The sequence below is a fragment of the Amblyraja radiata genome, chromosome 14, assembly GCF_010909765.2.
Source record: "Amblyraja radiata isolate CabotCenter1 chromosome 14, sAmbRad1.1.pri, whole genome shotgun sequence".
NCBI lineage: Eukaryota > Metazoa > Chordata > Chondrichthyes > Rajiformes > Rajidae > Amblyraja > Amblyraja radiata.
In genome coordinates, this window is record NC_045969.1 from 40,817,685 (window position 1) to 40,838,805 (window position 21,121).

A 21,121-nucleotide genomic window follows, 5' to 3' on the forward strand; every position below is an offset into this window, starting at 1 on the left:
CAAGATAACATTGGCCATTTGGTTTACGACATTTTATCTTCACAGAGATCACCCTAGCTCTTTCGCTGCTTCCTCTCTGTCATTTGGTCCCTCATAAACATTGGCCATTTGGTTTACGGCATCTTACTTCACAGATATGACTAGCTGTTTCTCTCTTCCTTTCTCGCCTCCTCCCCCATAACATTGGCCATTTGGTTTACGGCATCTTACTTCAAAGAGATCTAGCTCCTCTCTGCTTGTCACTTGGGAGACAATGTTATGGTATTTATTATCTCACACACCGCAACCTGAGGCAAGCCTAATTTGACAATAAAGATAAGCTGTAAGCTAGCCCAGAAACCTTTTAAAATATTTTCTTATTTTTGTAACTTTATTCGGCTTCATCAAAGGCAAGTGTGCAAAGCGTCTCCTTCACCACACTGTCCGGCTGACTTGCCATTTTCAGGGAACTATGAACCTGTACTCCCAGATCTCTCCGTTTATTTCCATGATACAGGGTGTAGATTGATGGTATTAGAATACTACCATTTTTAATCTAAAGTGTGTAATTTCATAATTGTGAGAGTAGTACTTGCAAAGAATAGGCGTTGAAGATAATTTTATTTTTCCAATTCTCCTTTTAAGGGTGGATTGACACGTACAAGTAGGATTTAGATCAATCCAAGTGTCAGATTTAATGTGATTCTCTAGTATTCACAGCAGAATAGTAAATTCATTTCTCAAATGTTTTGAAATTTTGCCAGTCAAGCTGATAGTTGTTCACATACTGTTGCTGTAGGGTTGGTGTAAAGAGATCCTTGAGATTGAGTCTGGGATGAACATCATTACAATTTACTCCCTTACTTACCCATGGCAGTATTTGTTTTTTGCAGATCAAGAGCTAACAGTGTAGCAATGTTACAAAATTTTGAGATTTAAAAAATCAAGTCTACAATTTATCCCATCAGATAAAGCATAAAAATAAGTTTAATTTGACACCTAATTCACTTTCATATCTCAAGTATTTAAAACGTTATGACCATTTTCATACTCGGAAATTAGCATCTTGTTCCCTATTGATTTTCTATGGACATAACAAAAAAAGCTGTGATCGTGGACAGTCAAAAGCCATAACTTTCTTAAAAATTAAGAGAACTGAATGAAATTTTCAGTTATCATAGATTGAAGCATTCTGAAACAAATAAACTAATCTTTCTTGGATGACCTGAAATTAAAGCATATAATTAGTTAGTTACCTAATTGTAGCTAATTCCAAACTTCAATTACTAGATCTAAACATCTATCCATTTCTTAATAAATGATTAACATTTTTAAATAGCCTAAGTGTCCAAATAATATTCACAAGCAATTCACAATAAAACATGATTTTTAAATCTCATTTACATTAATTTATAGGCCAAATGGAAGGAATTTAGTGTTTAATTGCTGTAAATTAAAGTCCATTTAAATCAGCTTTCTAGTGGGATCCTGTGAACGCGCTGGATTAGAACGTTCACATTGCAGTAGATTTGTGCCTCAAATGCCCAGAAAAATACTGCGGGATATAATGGGCCCAAAATTAGCTACTCGCAACATTAAACTTTGTATAAAGGGATCTTAAAAAGCCCTTTTTAACGTAAAAATAAACAGCCTACGTTCCGTTTCCCCCTGTATGAGATCTGGCCCGTTGTCGGCGGTCGGGGGTTTAGAGGTTAATTTTTAACCTACTATAACAATTAAATAAAGCCCTTAAAACTAATAATAGCTCAAGCGAGGGAATCTTCCAGCGATTTTTCGTTAATAATTAACTAGGCTGAAAAACCTCGATTTGAACAGCCTAGGGAAAATCGCGTTTTAAACCCGCCCCCCTCTAAACGATGCCAAAATCGCGCACACGGGCTGGGACAGATTTTCAGCGACGCTTCAGGTACGTTTTGCAACATACCTAAACAGTGGAATAAATTAAGTTGGAAGCCTAAGATTGTGCACAGAATACAAGTGCAACCTTGTGTTTACTCATCACTATGTTTTGCAAAGGCACAAAGTGCTGGAGGAAATCAGCAGGTCAGGCAGCATCAGTGGAGAGAATGGGCAGGCGATGTTTCGGATTGGGACTCTTCTTCAGACTGATGAAGGGTTCCGACCCGAAAAGTCGTCTGTCCATTCTCTCCATAGATGCGTCCTGACTTGCTCGGTTCCTCCGGCACTTTGTGTTTTGTTCAAGATTCCAGCATCTGCAGTTTCTTGTGTCTCCATTATGTCTTGCTAAATGGTTTTGCTTCCGAGTCACAAATTACATCTGACTTCCCTTGGTATAATGCATTTTCCATGATTACTGAAGCACTACTTCTCTTCGTTAATATAGGAACTAATGCCACCATATACCTCAAAGGTCCAAACCTTCCAAAATGTTCATTATAAATATAACGCATCACAGGCGAACAAGAATATCCGACCTAGAATTTTGCAAGATTATTTACCAAGTTTTCTTTGACTAGAAATCTTAGTAACATGACAGGCTCTCTCTTCAGAATTAACTTGAGTGGAGAAACACCCAGAGAAATAGGTAAATTGACAAGTACCATGGAAGTTCAAGACTGCATTAAAAGTAATACTTTGTCCAGTTTCCATGACCGTGCATCAACTACATAGATTGTAAAGTCATTTAAATGAGGAGTATTTTGGAAAATAACTTTCTTGGTTTATTTTGTTATTGCGTGTATAGGTACTTTGCCATTGTCATCCATAAATTCCAGCGGATGATGATAGAAGAATTTGGAGGAGATGAAGCATTTTTGGAACGTTTTGAAAACACTCCTGTGAAAATGAGTACAGGCCCTTGTTGTTGCTGCTGCCTATGCATACCTTTTGGAAAGATTTCAAGGTAAGTTTTCTTTGAAGATGATGGTCCCAGACAATAGCATGCCATTATCCCTTTTACAGAAATACCCAGTATATCCTGAGGTAACGGAGGCGGGGTATTGGTGTTTTGATGGCTGAACTGCATGTTTTAATTGGTTTATTTTAGAATCTAGGCAATAATCCGCCCTGCAATGGTGGAGTCGTATTTTTGTCTCCAGGATTCCATCGTGGTGGGTCGGACTGTGTGGTTCTGCTTGAACTGTGTTTAGGTGACTTCAACCTTGACCTTTCCAGTTTTGCACAGATACTGAGCGGCACACTGGCGCAGCGGTAAACCTGCTGCTTCACAGCGCCAGAGACCTGGGTTCGATTCCGACTCCGGGTGCTGTCTGTGCGTAGTTTGTACGTTCGCCCTGGGACTGTGTGAGTTTTCTCCAGGTCCACAGGTCTCCTGGTGCTGCGATTTCCTCCCACATTCCAAATACATGCAGGTTTGTAGGTTCATTGGCTTCTGTAAATTGCCCCTAGTGAGCAGGATGCGACAGTGGGATAACATAGAACTAGTGGTTGGGTGATCGATGTGGACTTGGTGGGCCGAAGAGCCTGTTTCCTTCCCTTAACTCTAAACTCTAATCTCTACTTCTCATAATTCAATATTCATTTTACATTTCTGGATTAGAATAAGGCTGTTCTGCTGTTCAGATGGGTCAAATTACATATATCAAAATAATTTTCCCCTTCCCTGCTTTCATTTCATATCTCATACTACACCCACCTAATAAACCTATTCAAGTTGAGTTTGACATTTTCAGTTCAAGTGGTGTCAGTGTAATTATGCTCCTAAAGCTAACCCCCCTTAGTCTAGTTCAGTAAAACACTGAGTCAAGCACTGAATCACTATTCTTTATTATTTACAACAAAAATGAACTCCCTATAGGGTGATTTCACGAAAGGTCACTGGATCATAGATCCTCACCCACGTGACCGCAAAATTTAACTGGGGTACAAACGTCACTTCCAGTACATGTTATTGATGCTAGAAACGCGTACTTTCCAACCTGTTAAAAACCGCGAAAACGGCCCGTTTTTGAGCTGTAAATAACTGTGCCAGTCGGGGTGACCGTGAGACACAGTTATCTTACTTTAGAGTCCAGAAGATAAAGAAAAACAAAGGTAAAGACAAGAGAGCGCTGAAGGGAAAATAACAGCGGAAGTTATTGGCCGTGCAGATATAAAGATCGAAAATATCGGGATTTTATCGCGTTTGCTCACTGCATTTCATCAAAACATCAATAATGCCTTAGTTTTGATGAAATGCAGTGAGCAAACGCGAGAATTCCCGATATTTTCGATCTTTATATCTTCACGTGGGTGAGGATCTATGCTCCAGTGACCTTTCGTGAAATCACCCTATACAATACCTAACCACCGTAGTCCTTGTCTCGTTCAAACCCTTCAGCCTCGTGCAAGCAAACGCCTCCAAAAGGTTATGCAGTCCAAAGCGCCCCTCCAGAAGATCGACCCCGATTTTCGTGGGGTTCGCTCTTAAATAGGTCATCGGACCCTGTGGCGCGAAACTAGATGGGGGTGGCAGCCCCTACAAACCAATCACAAATATCGATTACATTATACTGTTATTGAGAGTTCCCTAACCCCAGTACCCCATTATGCAACATTTTCCCAGGTTGTAAAAACAATTCAAACAAGGTTTCACACTTCAGCCAATCATCAAACAGCAGTACAAACACCCTGCAACATTATTAACAGTATTTACAACTCCCTCTTATCTGGCCAATCCTGACCATGCATTTGCAACACATTTGAGCTCCTCTGCAAAGTCTTCATGAATTTTAACAAAGGAAAGGACATCTGGACCTCACCTTATCCTGAATACCAGTCTGGGGTCCAGACTTTGTGGAACCGGCTCACAGCTATATAACTTCTCACAGAAAGACGCCAAGCAGGCCCTGCAAAGGTCCTCCATTTTGTAATACCTATAACTTGGCCAATATTAACATCAGCATTTGTGAAGCTGGTGGAGTGAGATGCAAGTGTTGCGCTGATACGTAACATGTTCTCCTTTATTTGAGGTGGTTAAGACATACTAAAGATTTGCCATTGGAATCTTTGCTCTTTACAGTTTATTTTAGACATACAGTGTGGAAACAGGCCCTTCGGCCCACCGAGTCCACGCCGACCCGTGATCACCCAAAAACTAGTTCCATCCTACAGACTAGTGACAATTTATAGAAGCCAATTAAGCTATAAACCAGCATATATTTGCAATGTGGGAGGAAACCAGAGCACCCGGAAACAACCCACGCGGTCACAGGGAGAACATACAAACTCCAAACAGACAGCACCTGAGGTCAGGATCGACCCCGGGTCTTTGGTGCTGTATGACAGCAATTCTACCACTGTGCCAATGTGCTGTAGGGGATACAGCAATAGGGGATATTTTAAATTCCATTCCCCAACACTAATACAGCCAGAAATAACCATCTAAAAATAGAGAGTTCCATGCTGTATCATTTTAGATATATTCAACAAAGGTCAATATAAGACCATGAGTCATAGGAGCAGAATTCAATCTACTCCATCATTCGATAATGGCTGATCTCTTTTGCCCTCTCAACACCATGCTCCTGCATTCTCCCCATAATCTTTGATGCCTTACTAATCAAAAACCTATCGCTTTAAAAATACCCAATGCCTTGGCCTCAACAGTCATCTGTGGCTATTAATTCCACAGATTCACCAACCTCTAGTTAAAGAAATTCTTCCTCATTTCCATTCTAAAGGTACATCCTTTTATTCTGAGGTGTGTCTTTTGTTTCTAGACACTCTCTTTACTGGAAACATCCTTTCTATGTCCACTGTATGTAGGCCTATCATTATTATGTAGATTTCAATGAGATGTCAACCCCCCCCCCCCCGCCCGTCTTCTATACTCCAACGACTACGGCCCAGAGCTATCAAACACTCCGTTAAACCAACCATCCTCAATCTCGTAAACTTCCTCTAGACCTTCTTCAATGTTATTCTGAAAAATAATTTGTAGTTTGGGAATGTATCGATAAATGTGGATGAATGGAGACCATTGTGGTCTTTCGCGTAATTTTAAAAATGTGTTGCTTAATTGGTCTCTCAAAATGACAATTCTACACCAATTCCTATAATCTTTCTTAAAAGCAACAAAATCCAAACTTCATATTGTATTCTCCAGTCCTTGCATGCAAGATTAATGCATAAATACTCTACCAGTTTGTCTTTACATTTTTTTTTGAATTCTCTTTAATGTGAAATGTTAAAACACAAATTAACGTTTTATGTTTAGAGTTTTGATTTTTGACATTTTAGGTGTGCAAATGTCATAGTTCAGTAAATGGTAGGGCCCTGGAGAATAGCAAAATAAAGGGATCTTGCGGGAGAGGGACATAGTTCCCTGAAAGTGGTGGCACAAGTAGACAGGGTGAGAACAAAGGTGTTTGTCCGGCTTTTCCCTTATCGATGGGGGGGGTTTGAATACAGGAATTAACACGTCACAGTGCAACAACTTGTTGATGGTACCACACTTGGTTTAAGAAAGGTATCGGAAAGTTGTAAAAATTAGAACTAATTAAATTGGAAAGGGTGCAGAAGACAATCATAAAGAAGTGACTGGGACCTAATAACGTTATGAAGAGAAGCTGGACAGACAGGACCTTTTCCCCAAAAAATGTAGGCGGTTGAAGTGTGAGCTGATACAGATGTGCACAATCATGAGGGGTGTAGATAAGGTGGATGGTCACAATCTATTTTGCAAGATACGGAAGTCTAAAACTATGGGGCATAGATTCAAGGTGAGCAGGGAGAGATTTAAAAGGGACCTGAGGGGAAGCTTCTTCACACAGAGGGTGATGGGTGTGGGTGAAGCTATACAGGTGTACAATTACAATATTTAAAAGACTTCTGGACAGGAATATGGATCGAAAAGATTTAAAGAGAAATGAGGCTAAGGCAGGCAAATGGGACTACTTTCAGATAGATATCTTGGTCAGCAGAGATGAGATGGGCTGAAGGACCTGTTTTCGTGCTGTGTAACTCTATGACTCTAATATTTACTTCTTTGTTTTTAGGCGCCTGATGTTCATATTGAAAATAGGAACGTTTCAGCTGGCTTTCTTACGTCCAGTCCTGATGATCTTCACATTAGTTCTTTGGGTGAACGGGACTTTTAGTCTCGATGATGTATGTAATAATTTCACTATCTAAGATAACACATAGTTTATAAAGACATTGCCAATTTATTGACATTTTAAGCAGTGAGATGGAAATTGCCCTCTATTTTAGTTTAGTTTATTGCCACGTGTACTAAGATACAGTGAAAAGCTTTTTGTTGCGAGCTGTCCAGTCAACAGAGATTGTACACGATTACAATCAAGCCATACACATTGAACAGATACAGGGTTAAGGGAATAACGTTTAGTGCAAGGTAAAGTCTGTAAACAACTGTACAGACACAGTCTGGTGTTCAAAGTCAGTTTTAATCATCAGTCATGGTGGCGCAGTACAATACGTTGCTAGTTCATCTCTCCCACCGGTGTAACCACGTAATATGGGAAGTGAGTGTTAATATAAAGTGTACAGTAAGGTGGCGCTAGTGTTAGTACATTACTCTGATTGGTGCCCATGCACTAACAAATCTACATCCTTCCCCGTAGAGAAAAGATTTGTTAAACAGTTGTTAAAACACATGCGGTTAAACATACTCACCGTACCTGTTGGGCGGTCTGCTAACCCGACCCGAACGCGTACGGACAAACCCTTCCCCCTCCATTGCCGAAAAGTTGGTTGGGCTGGGTGATGCAGAACCGAAGAAGGAGAATGTAGCCGGGTAACCTGGAGAGGAATGGTGGGGCGAGCATGCAGGACTGGGGGCACTGGGGGATGAGGGAACCGAACGACGCGGGGAATACAAGCTGGGGTCAGGGGGTCTGGGACGGACAGCAGTAGCAGGTGTCTTGAAAACCAACGGCGGTGTGTAAGGAGATGGTCGCGGTTCGTTCACAGGCAGAAGATGTTAACGGCTGCGCCAATACAGAACACCATCGACGTTGACAAAGTAGGAACGAGGTTTCTTGGCTGGCCCCTCAATGAAACCCAGTCTGGTATGTTCAACTGCAGTCTGCAGGCAAACCACTTGACCTTGCAGTAACGGTTTTAGTGGTCTGCTCGACTTGTCATAGGAGCGCTTCTGGACATCATGTTTCTCCTGAATGCGTTTCTGGACCGCAGCTCGTCTGAGCACCTGTGGCTTCAGCTGTTGCTGGGTGACGGGGAGCTGGGGTCGTGTCTTGCGAGACATCAGCCACTGGGCGGGAGAGCCTAGAACACCATCCCTGAAAATGTTTCTCAGGTTTAACAGATCCAGGTAGACGTCAGAATTGGCAAGATGCGCTTCTGACAGCACGCTCAGCGAGGCGGTTGGATTGAGGGTATTCGGGGCTGCTGGTAACATGCTGAAAGTTTTTGGCAAAGTTTTTAAATGCCTGACTGGTGAACTGTCTCCCGTTGTCAGTTTGCAGTTGAACTGGTACGCCGTGTACAGATAAATGTCTCTGAAGCTTTTGTATCACCATCTCAGACGTAATGGTAGGCAGCAGATCAAGTTCAAACCAATTGGAATAGGAATAGACCAGAACTAGATAGTCTTTACCATGCCATTCAAAAATATCCGCAGCGACAGGTGACCAAGGTAGTTCTGGAGCGGGTTGTTGCAGGAGAGGCTGTTTCTGTTGGTGGGGCGCCAAGCTGTTGCAAATGGAGCAGGAGGCTGTTTTCTCACGTATGTATTTGGTGAATGTCCTTAAGATCCACCGGCGGGTGCACACAGGAGAACGCCCCTTCAACTGCTTGGAGCGCGGCAAGAGCTTCAGCCACTACGACAGCCTGCTGCGGCACAATTGCGTGCACTCTGGCGAGAGGCCCTTCACCTGCTCCGACTGTGGCAAAGATCCCGAAAATCCACCGGAAGGTGCACACGGGCGAGAAGCCCTTCGGCTGCTCCACCTGCGATGTCTCCGAAGTAGAAATGCAAAATTGTCAATCCAAATGCCCAGCAAAAGAGACTGATTTAGACAGCATTCGCAGAAATTATCCCACTTCTGACACTACGTAGACAACTGTACAGACACAGTCTGGTGTACAATACATTGTTAGTTCATCTCTACCACCGGTGTAACCATGTAATATGGGAAGTGAGTGTTAATATAAAGTGTACAGTAAGGTGGAGCTAGTGTTAGTACATTACTCTGATTGATGCACATGCAGTAACCAATCTACAAAGTCCGATAAAGAACGATTAAAGATAGTCCGAGGGTCTCTGATATCTGATATGTTGGTTAAGTAACCCAATTTACTTTTCTGAGTTGCTCCTCAAATTATTTCTTAAAATTTTACAACATATTTTCTGAACTGTTCCACTAATTGGGAATAAAGATGTTAAAAGTTCATCTATATGAAGTAATCCAAATAAGAAAATATCTTTATTGAACATTTGGTTTAGAACTGTGAATGACTGCTGCCACCTTAAAATGTAATCTGATGAATAACAGAAGTTTAGTTTAAAGATAGAGCATGGAAACAGGCCCTTCGGCCTGCGCCGACCATCGATTACCCATTCGCACTAGATCCATGTTATCCCACTCTCACACTCCCTACACTATCATCAAAGGCCAATTAACCTACAAGCATCTCGTCGTGAGGTGGGAGAAACTTTAGCACTAGGAGGAGACCCAGACGTTCACAGGGCGAATGTACGAAGAAGGGATTCTTCTTGTCAATTCTTCCCTTCCCTCCTGTACCACCCCCTCCCCGGGCACTTTCCATTGCAACCGCAAGAAATGCAACACCTGTCCCTTCACCTCCCCCCTCGACTCCATTCAAGGACCCAAGTAGTCGTTCCAGGTGCGACAAAGGTTCACCTGTATCTCTTCCAACCTCATCTACTGCATCCGCTGCTCTAGATGTCAGCTGATTTACATCGGGGAGACTAAGCGGAGGTTGGGCGATCGTTTCGCCGAACACCTCCGTTCAGTCCGCAATAACCTACCTGAACTCCCGGTGGCTCAGCACTTCAACTCCCCCTCCCATTCCCAATCCGACCTCTCTGTCCTGGGTCTCCTCCATTGCCAGAGTGAGCAACACCGGAAATTGGAGGAACAGCACCTCATATCCGCCTGGGTTGCTTGATCGCACCAACGCAGAGGGCTTGACCGCCGGCTACGGCAGCCAAGATCGTCCCGTCAATCGAAGGCTCGAGGCCGCCGACCGCGGAAGAACAAAGAAGGGTAGAGATTGAACTTTTTTTTTCGCCTTCCATCAGAGTGAGGAATGTGGAGGAGTCACTGTGGTGGATGTTTATGTTAATGTATATTGTGTCTTTTGTTCCTCTTTATTGGTATGACTGTATGGCAAATCAAATTCCTCGAATGTTGCAAAACGTACTTGGTTAATAAAGTATGATTATTATTATGATTAAACATCACAGCAAGAATGTACTTATTTTCCAGCTTACACCAAGTGGACCTGCGATATGGATTAACACTTCCCTTGGAGTCTCCACAATACTCGCGCTGTGGCCAATTGGAATTGTTTTTAACAAAGTCAAAGTTGAACTTAAAAACCAGAAGATAATCCCTAAATTCACCCTGTATCAGGTATGAATGGACAATGTATGACGCTTTTCAGTCGCTATATTGTTTGCTTCTCATTTCTTAAAAAATAAGAACAAAGGTTAGTTAATGACATATGAATGTCATTGAACATCAAATATGTGGGATCAAATCAGAATATAAATTCAAAGAAAAGTAACTTTTTCAATCCGTATATAGATTATTTTGCCAACTTGAATGTTTCCCTTTTATTTCACTCGACTGTTGTAGTAGCTAAAAATCTGTCACTACAACTGTAATGACAAATACATCTCTTGAATTGACATGATAGGGTTGGCAAAACAAAGGGTTACCAATTGCTGTTTAAACCAAGAAATAATTTCACTTGTAATTGCGTGGGCTGGTAACCATATTCTACTATATAATTTTAAAGGTGGAAATAGTACACTGGCAGGGGCAGTGTTATCAATGTCATTGGAAATTATTTCACATGTTTCGATAAATGTAAGTAAAGTTCTTCACCTGACCATGTACGTGATTGTTCCGAATAATGGAGACCAAAATCTTACAATTCCATGATTTATTTTTTTTTACAAAATGTTATGGTATAAAAATCCAATGAGTTCCTTTTGTTACCACTTTCCTGTAATTGCCAAACCTAAATTGGGAACTGGAATTGCAAGAAACTCATCATCTCAGGGTTTTGTAACACCATAAGACAAAGGTGCAGAATAAGGCTATTCAGCCTATTGAGTCTCCAGCATTCAACCATGGCTAATCTATTTTCCCCTCTCCACCCCATTCTCCTGCCTTCTCCCTGTTAGCTTTGATGTTCTTTCTAATAAAGAACCTATCAATCTTCGGTTTAAATATATATACTGACAGTCTCCACAGCCATCTGCGGCCATGAATTCCACATTCACTCCCCTCTGGCCAAAGAAATTCCTCCTCATCTCCATTCTATATATTTTATCACCACCCCCTCACATGAGACCAAAATGTACCTTCTTTGAAAACGGATACTTATGTGATGAAGATCTGGACTTAGTAAGCCAACCTTCTCCCTGACCTTGACTGGGGAAGAAAAGGCGCTCGGGTTAGCAAAAGATCATGTAGGTGGGCAGATTCGAAAAATAATTCTTTGTTATGTGTCCAGAGCTGAATGCTGAAATGGAGGAGGATTGCTTTTGTAATTCATTATAATCCAAAAATAGAGGCAATAGTAGAAATAAGAGAGAATATATAAGAACATGAGCAATGGAAGCAGGATTAGACTATTTGGCCTCTTGCGCCTGTTCTACCATTCAATGATTTTTCTGATTATTTACCATATTACTTTCTTGTTCTAATCTCATTTCCCATGATTTTCTTAATATCTGAAACCCTATTGATCTCTATTTCAAGTATACAGCATTTCGTTCAGACCGAAAGGTCTGAATGACAATAAAGGAAATCTAATCTAAATCTAATCTAATACTGAGGGTTACTTTTGACAGTGGTTTTAGATGGAGAATTTCAGATTTACTACCTTTGAGATGAAGCAATTTCTTCTCATCTCAGTGTGACATACGTGACCCTTAAAGATTGTGATCTTTGTTGAGGATACCCGCAATGAGAGGAAACAATATCTCAACATCTTCACAATCACACCCTGCAAGAATATTGTATGTTTTGATGAAATTACCTTTCATTTTTATAAAGCCAAAGGCCCAGTTTGCCGGCTCATTAATTTTATTGGATCCCTCGTGATTTTGTTGGGTTTCAGCATACCAATGACTAAAGACTTCCTTTCAGTTTTTGTGAGCCTGCTGTTTTCTGGGCATTGAACCATGAATTGCTAGAGACAGTTTCTCATTATCATACCAAAATTGGTTACAAAATAGGAATAAATTGTTTAGTCAGATAGCTTTGCCAGTGTTAATAATTTTATTTGCCATGCCAAACTTATTGGCAGGGACAGAATTGCTTTAACTGCGGTTGACTGGATGATTTAAGTTATTCTTGGATTAACTGCCTGATCATTTCAGAGTATTGATTTATGATATTGCTGTATTTGTTGATATTGCGGTTTTTTAAATAATGGAATTGACTGACACAGGGCAATATTTTTTGCTGTACCTTAACCAGTAAGTCAGTTGATGCTGTGCTAGAAACAAGTATATGCTGTGCTATACTTGTTTACTTGAGTAAAATCATATTCTCTGCATATACTGCAATATTTATAGCACAGGCTGCACGGTGGCATGAGGTGGGTTTTTCTGCCTTACAGCACCAGAGACCTGGGTTCAATCCTGACTACGGGTGCTGTCTGTACGTAGTTTGTACGTTTTCCGTGACCGCATGGGTTTCCCCGGGTGCTTCGGTTTCCTCCCAGAAATGTACAGATTTGTAGGCTGATTACCTTCGGTAAAAATGTAAACTGTCCCTAGCGTGTAGGATAGTGCTAGTGTGTAGTGATCGCTAGTCTTGGTGCGGACTTGGTGGGCCAAAGGGCCTGTTTCCACGCCTTATCTCTAAGCTAAATTCAATTTGATGTTTTTCTGGATTGTGATCAGCTTTTCTGCGGTTGTATTTTGCAATTGCAGTAATATCTCATTGCTTGATGTTAAAGTTAAAATTGATGTTGCTTGCCTCAATATGGAATATCAAAGCTTCTCTATCCACGATACACAGATATTGGTGATTTAGTAGTTTAAAAATGTGCTGTAGTCTGATCAACGTTTGCATTTAAACTCTCCCTCAATATCATCCTGTGGTACTTCATCTTTCTCAAATCATCCTTCTGCATATTGCATTCTGGAGCAGTCAAAATAAATCAGATTATCAAAGTTTAGTAAGTGATGCTTAGATGATGAAAACTTGCCACGTGATTTGCATATTTGTGTTTTGCTTATGCAGTCCTTCCATTGGAGAAGATCAAGGTTTATCTGAGTAATGGTCATCCAGAGTAGAAATTATTCATATTTTCTTGGTCAGTATTTAGTTTAGTTTAGTTCATTGTCACGTGTCTCGAGTTATACTACTAAGGTTTGGCCAAAGATGAAAAATATCTCCATTCCTGCTTTTAGTAGCATATTCCACAACTTGGTATTTAGGTTATCAATTGAATCACCTAGTTGCCTAGTTTTTGAAAAGTATAGATTTGGTTGACAATGCAATATGTAATAGCTTGTATACATTGCCATTGACTATTTGGATATCATTCCATCTTGTTGTTCATTATCATTGTTGCATAATATTGTTGAATATTATCATTTAGTCTATATTTGCTGATTTTAATTTTCCGTATTTTTTCTCCTCCAGATTTCATTCATTCTTACTCAACTCCAAGCTGCCATTCTCAACATAACAGCATTGTCAGGAGGCATTGCTTGTGCACCTCCATTTTCCCCAACAGCCAGAGCCGGATGTATGTTCTTTATCTGATATTTTAATTTCAATCCATAATAACTACAAATTTCCAAAAACATTACACCATTTGAATATCAACTTGAATATCAGAACAATATGCTGCAAAACCAGAAAATATTATCACTTGGCTGCTTCCCACTCCTTTGTATACTCATCCCCGAGGTCCCTATAATCCCAATTTTCCCTTCCCCTCCCACCCATAACTCTCCCTCCAGCTTTTCATTTCACCCTTTAGATTTTAGAGATACAGCACGGAAACAGACCGTTTGGTCCGCGCCAACCAGCGATCACCCTTTACACTGCCACCATTCTATAAACGCAAGACAACTTATGATTTTTACCAAAGCAACTTGACCTACTAACCTGTAGATTTTTGGAATGCGGGTGGAAACCGAAGCACCCGGAGAAATCTCGTGCAGTCACAGGGAGAACGTACAGACTCCGTGCAAACGGCACCTGTATGAATGTTCAAACCCAGGTCTCTGGCGCTGTCAGGCAGCAACTCTACTGCTGCGCCACAGCATGACCCTGAAAACGAGTAAATCCCCTCCTTTTGTTATTTGACACCCTTTTGTCCCTCTAGCCTTTGTCACTTACTCCACTCATCTGTCAATGAAAACTCCCCTTTACCCATATCCACTTATTTGGATATGCTTTTTTGTTAGACATTTGGGTAGGCATTTATAAAATTATCCTTTAATATTTATATCTTGTCAGTATCCTCCACTGTATTCCAGAGATATATTTGTTAAAATATCTCAACTAACAAAATATACGTCTGTCTTTTTCAGATATGAACCAGCAGCTTCTCATAATGGAGATGTTTATAATAACTATACTATCACGCATTTACTACAGAAGAAAATACAACCCACTGGAAATAGATGAAATGCAAGACTTAAAAAAATCACAAATGCCTTAACCCATGTGAATTGTAGAATCGCATAAAGTAAAATGGCTGGAGAAGGGTCTTGACCCGAAACGTCACCCATTCCTTCTCTCCAGAGATGCTGCCTGACCCGCTGAGTTACTCCGGCGTTTTGTGTCTACAGAAAATAATTAAACGTCTTTTATTGGATTTGTATTAAGATATTGACAGTTTCTGGATTCTCTATCGGATCTGCCAGTAACACTAATATCATGGCTTCTCAATAGCATAACGATCTTTGATTAGGTTATGAACAGTTTTAACACTCGACTTGACAGTTTTGTCAGCATTAAAACATCTATCTTCAATAATGTCAGGGATTGCAACAAATGTTTTGCAATGCCCCACAATGAGATGTGGGACATGCTTGTTGTTTCCTGTTCAGGTCTGCTCACATAGTATTGTCAAACAAGATTATAATGGCCACTGCAAGCTGTGGACAGGAAATTATGGGCCTACTGTCTAAATGTTGTCCTTTCACTGAAATGGATGAAAAAAACAAAGATTGCAACCAGCCTGTTTTTTCCCTCGCCAACATTTCCTGTTTATGTCATGTCTCAAGTAAACCACTACTTGGGTAGTCAACTTGTTCAAAACTCAACGCACACCTAAATAATTCCCCACATTTTTTTCACTTAAGAGAGAGATCAACATCAGAAGCTAAGGAAACTATGAATCTCGAGCATCCCGCAGATTTATTACTGAAAGAGGGATTATGAAATTATTGTTGATTCTGACTAAGTATCATGCTTAAGGTGAAAATTACTCATAAAATTATTATTAATATACAACCATTCAATATAGTATAAAGTTGATATAATGTTTGTAATATGCTCCATTGTTAATTAATTTAGAATCTGACAATCTGGCAAATTTCTTAAATGTAAGTCTTAAACATGTGGTTATCTTAAAAGAAAATATTACCAAATTTTAATTTCTTACTGGAACAGCACTCAAATCATGTGTTTTCAAACTAAATAATGGACAATAAATCTAACCACAAAGATAATCAGCGCCTCATTGTATGTTGTTATATGTGCATTCAATAACCTGATGAAGTTCAATGATTGATTATATAATTTCGATTGGATCTAAGAATTTTATTCCTGTTATATGCTATTTTGGAATTTTTCATGAAATTAACACATTTGATTAATAAATACTCTGGGAAGCATTCTGAGATTAATATTAAAAGTAAACAAACGTTTTATTGGATATTCTATTAATTTGTGAATTCCTCTAATATCTCCAAACAGACTCGTCAGCTATTCACATTTTTTCCCATTAAATATGCTGGATACCATGAAAATGAATTTACACGAGGAAATAATTGTTTCTGTAATGCTAATTAAGCAAGTACTGATGTGCAAATGATCTAATTTACCGAACCCAGTTCAAAGTTTTCTGATTTCCATAGTCGGCGTCAGTTTTGCAAAACAAATTGTTGAAATTCAGTGTATATTAAATACACACTTTTTCTGCTATGAATTATTTTCATAGTTCTACACTATAACTAATAATGTGTAGTCAAACAAATATGGTATTAAAAAATATTTTACAACAAAGAAATATCAAATACAGTAAACCCTGCAGTGTATTGAATTAAAGTTAGTAATATAGTCCAGCTGTACTGAAAAACAGAAGCAAACTCCTTGAAAATAGTATCAATTGATCAAAAATTGCATTTCATACCCACATGCATTTTGTCTTGTGACATTAATTTTGTACCTACAAATAAAATATAACCAATTTATTTTAATTATTGTAGTCTAATGAATAAAGAGCAATATATTGAACATTGAATGAATGCAACCACCAAAGTTAGAATCTCTATGAGTTTTACATTGTAGATTGAATATAGGTGTATGAACTAAGATCTTTGATCTAGTCTCTCTAATTTATATATTTTCCTGCATCAATTGTTTGAGTAAATTTCACACATGGCACATCCTTTAACTTTTGAATTAATTTATCAACCAAGTCAAGTTTATTGGCTTATGCACAAGTAAGGTGCTGTACAAGAACAATAAAAATCTTGTTTGCAGCAGCAACACAGGCACAAAGATTTGGACATCACACAAAAACATAAATTATACTTAAATTATACAAACAATCCACGAAAGAGTGAAAATAAGAAGTGTGGAAAACAAAATATTAATGCAAAACACAGTTAAAAAACAAGCCCATGGTAGTTCAAGAAGTGGTCCGTAGTATTCCATTGACACAGGATTAGGGCTGTGGAGGTCAGTTGAAGAACCTAATGGTTGTTGGAAAGTAGTTGTCCCTGAACCTAATGGTGTGAGACTTAAGGCTTCTGTACATTCTGCTCGATGGTAGCAGTGGGAAGAAGGCATAGGCCAGATGGTGGGATTATTGACCATGGATACCATCGTCTTGAGTCAACGCCTCGTGTAGATTCTTTGGATGGTGGGGAGAGCTGTGCACGTGATTGATTTGGCTGTCCAACACTATCTGCAGCCTCTTGCTTACCTATGTGATCGAATTGCCATACCAGTCCATGAGGCAATCGGTCATCATACTTCCTATTATATATCTGTAAAAATTTCTTAGAACGTTCAGTGACATGCTGAATCTCTTTAAACTTTTAGGAAAGTAGAGATGCTGGTGTATCTCCTTTCCAATTGCATCTCCATGCTGGTACATGATAGGTCATTGGTGATATTAATGCTCAAGAATTTGAACCTTTCAACCGCTGACCCACCAATGAAAACTGTCACATGATCTCTCAATTCATGATGTCAATGATTTGTTCTGTGTTGACATTAAGCAAGAGGGTTTTGTTGTGGCACCACTGAACCTCATGTTCTATCTCTTGCCTGTATGCTGCCTCATCACCACCCATGATTCAACCAACAATAGTGGTGCGATCGACAAGTTTATAGATGCCATTGGAGTTGTGCTTAGCCACGCAGTCATGGGTCTAAATGGAGTAGGGAAGAGGGCTGAACACGCAGCATTGTGTTGGTGTTGAGTTTGGAGGGGATGATAGAACTGTAGTCAATGAACAGCAGCTTGATGTATGTGTTCAAAGTAGAATGGGGAAGCAGTGATATAGCATTAGATAAAGTGAAGGTAATTTCTGTAACAGGAGATGATTTGCTTCATAGCCAACCTCTCAAAGCTCTTCATTATGATAGGAAAAATAAAATGCTATGGGACAGTAGTAATTTTGGAGCAGGTCACAATGCCCTTCTTGGGCACCGGTATAATAGAGGCCCTTTTGAAGCAGGTTGGAACCACATAAACAAAACAAACTCAATGCTAACATTTATTTCAAGAGGGCTTGTGTACAAAGAAAATGTTGTGTAATGATGTAATGTTGAGGCTCTATAAGAAGCTGATAAGGCCGCATTTGGAATATTGCGAGCAATTTTGGGCAACGTATCTGAGGAAGGATGTGTTGCTCTGGAGAAGATTACAAGAATGGAGGTCTGGAGGTTTACAAGAATGATCCCAGGAATAAGTAGGTAAACCTATGATGAGCGTTTGTCGGCACTGGGCCTGTACTCGCTGGAGTTTAGAAGAATGCGGGGGGACCTCATTGAAACATACAGAATAGTGAAAGGCTTGGATAGAGTTGATGTGGAGAGGATGTTTCCATTAGTGGGAGAGTCCAGAACTAGAGGTCATAGTATTAAAGGGTATTCTTTTAGGAAGGAGATGAGGAGCATTTTTTTTAGTGAGAGGGTGGTGAATCTGGAATTCTTTGCCACAGAAGGTTGTAGAGGCCAAGTCAGTGGATATTTTTAAGGCATAGATAGATTCTTGATTAGTATAGATGTCAGAGGTTATGGAGAGACGGCAGGAGAATAGGAAGAGGAGGGAGAGATAGATCAGCCATGATTGAATGGCGGAGTAGACTTGATGGACCGAATGGCCTTATTCTACTATTCCGTATGACCTTATAAAAAGAGGCTGAAGATATCAATGAATACTTCAGCCAGTTGGATTCCCCCCACCCCCACATCCTCCACAGGTCTTTAACACTTGGCCAGGTACGCCGTCTGGGACGAACATTTTGTGTGGATTTAGTTGCTTAATATCATAGTCATAGTGGAAAAAGGTCCTACGTCTCAACTCGCCCACATTGGCCAACAATGTCCCAGCTACACTAGTCCCACTTGCCTGCGCTTGGTCCATAACCTGTCCTATTCATGTACCTGTCCAACTGTTTCTTAAACGATGGGATAGTCCCAGCCTCAACTACCTCCTCTGGCAATTTGTTCCACACACCCACCGTTTGAAAAAGTTACCCCTCGGATTCCTACCCCTCGGATTCCTATTAAATATTTTCCCCTTCACCTTGAACCGATGTCCTCTGGTCTATGATTCTCCTACTCTGGGTAAAAGACTCTGTGCATCTACCCGATCTATTCCTCTCATGATTTTGTATATCTCTATAAGATCTCCCCTCATCCTCCTAGATCTCCATGGAATAGAGACCCAGCCTACTCAAATTCTCCCTATAGCTCACACCCTCTAATCCTGGTAACATCCTCGTAAATCTTTTCTGAACCCATTCAAGCTTGACAATATGTTTCCTATAAGATGGTGCCCAGAACTGAACACAATATTCTAAAAGCGGTCTCACCAACATCTTATACAACTGCAATATGACCTCCCAACTTCTATACTCAAATACTCTGACTGATGAAGGCCAAAGTGCCAAAAGCCTTTTTGACCACCTTACTTGACCTTCAAGGAACCATGCACTTGTACTCCTAGATACCTCTGCATTACAACACTACCCAGAGGCTTACTATTTACTGTGTAGGTCCTGCCCTTGTTCGACGTCTCAAAATGCAACACTTCTCTGTATTAAATTCCATCAACCATTCCTCCACCCACCTGGCCATTCGATCCGGGTCCTGCTGCAATTGTTCACAACCATCTTCACTATCTGCAAAACCACTAATTTTGGTATCATCAGCAAACTTGCTAATCTTGCCCTGTATGTTCTCATCCAAATCATTGATGTAGATGACAAACAGTAACGGGACCAGCAACGAACCCTGTGGCACACCACTAGTCACAGGCCTTCATTCTGAGAAGCAACCTTTCAACATCACCCTCTGCTTCCTTCCATGGAGCCAATTTGCTATCTATTCAGCTATCTCTCCTTGGATCCCATGCGATCTAACCTTCCAGAGCAGCCTACCATGCGGAACCTTGTCGAACGCCCTACTGAAATCCATGTACACAACATCTACAGCGCTGTCCTCATCAACCTTTTTGCTCACGTCTTCAAAAAAATCAATCAGATTTGTGAGACACGACCTCCCACGTACAAAACCATGCTGACTATCCCTAATCAGCCCTTGCCCTTCCAAATGTCTGTATATCCTATCCCTCAGAATACTCTCCAGAAACTTACCAATTACCAGAAGCTCACCGGCCTATAGTTCCCAGCATGTTCTCTGCACCCCTTCCTGAAAAGAGGCACAATATTTTCCACCCTCCAATCCTCTGGCAACCCTCCTGTATTTAAGGATGACTCATAAATTTAATCTAGGGCTCCCGCAATTTTTTCTCTAGTTTCTTGCAATGTCCTCAGATATATCTGATCAGGCCCCGGAAATTTGTCTACCTTCAAACACAATAGTACCTTCAGTACTTCCTCGACGGTAACGCTGACTGCTCTCATGACACTTGCAGTGACTGCTCCAATTTCCTTCGTCCTACTGTCTTTCTCCTCGGTAAATACAGAAGAGAAATACTCATTGAGGACTTTGGCCACCTCCTGTGGCTCCACACAGAGTTGACCGCTTTTATTCCTGAGAGGTCCCACTCTGTCTCTCTAGTTACCCTTTCCCCCCTAATGTATTTATAAAATCTTTTGGGATTGTCTTTTATGCTACCCGCCAAAGCTATCTCCTGGCCCCTTTACTGATCTTTTTTGAATTTGCTCCTTAGTTCCCCAAACTCCTCCAGCGATGCACTGGATCGCAGCTGCCTATACCTGTCCTATGCATTCTTCTTGTTTTTTTACTAACGTCTCAATTTCCCTTGTCAACCAAACTTCCTTACGTTTGTCTGCTTTGCCTTTCACTCTAACGGGGATGTACATATCCTGAGCTCTCTTCAGTACATTTTACAAACATCCTACTTGGCCAATATTCCTTTCCCCTCAAATAAACTGCTCCAGTCAACTTGAGCGAGACGTTCTCTCATACCCTCAAACTTGGCCTTACCCCAGTTGAGCATCTTAACCCGTGGACCCTCTCCATTCCGATCCATAACTATCTTAAACCTAATCGAACTGTGG

At 40.5% G+C, this 21,121-nt stretch overlaps 1 protein-coding gene across 2 annotated transcripts in view; it reads left to right on the forward strand.

Moving 5' to 3' along the window:
• Window positions 1-21,121, forward strand: part of LOC116980705 (organic solute transporter subunit alpha-like) — a 47,009-nt gene that overhangs the window by 15,139 nt on the left and 10,749 nt on the right. The window contains exons 4-8 of one of the 2 annotated variants that reach the window (XM_033033172.1): window positions 2,705-2,863; window positions 6,960-7,071; window positions 10,395-10,541; window positions 13,800-13,905; window positions 14,699-14,862. In XM_033033172.1, coding sequence (XP_032889063.1) covers window positions 2,705-2,863; window positions 6,960-7,071; window positions 10,395-10,541; window positions 13,800-13,905; window positions 14,699-14,829 — 655 coding nt within the window. In that variant the 3' untranslated portion in view covers window positions 14,830-14,862. Of the gene's footprint in view, window positions 1-2,704; window positions 2,864-6,959; window positions 7,072-10,394; window positions 10,542-13,799; window positions 13,906-14,698; window positions 16,595-21,121 lie in introns of those variants that run through there. The other variant, XM_033033171.1, reaches the window with a different exon arrangement.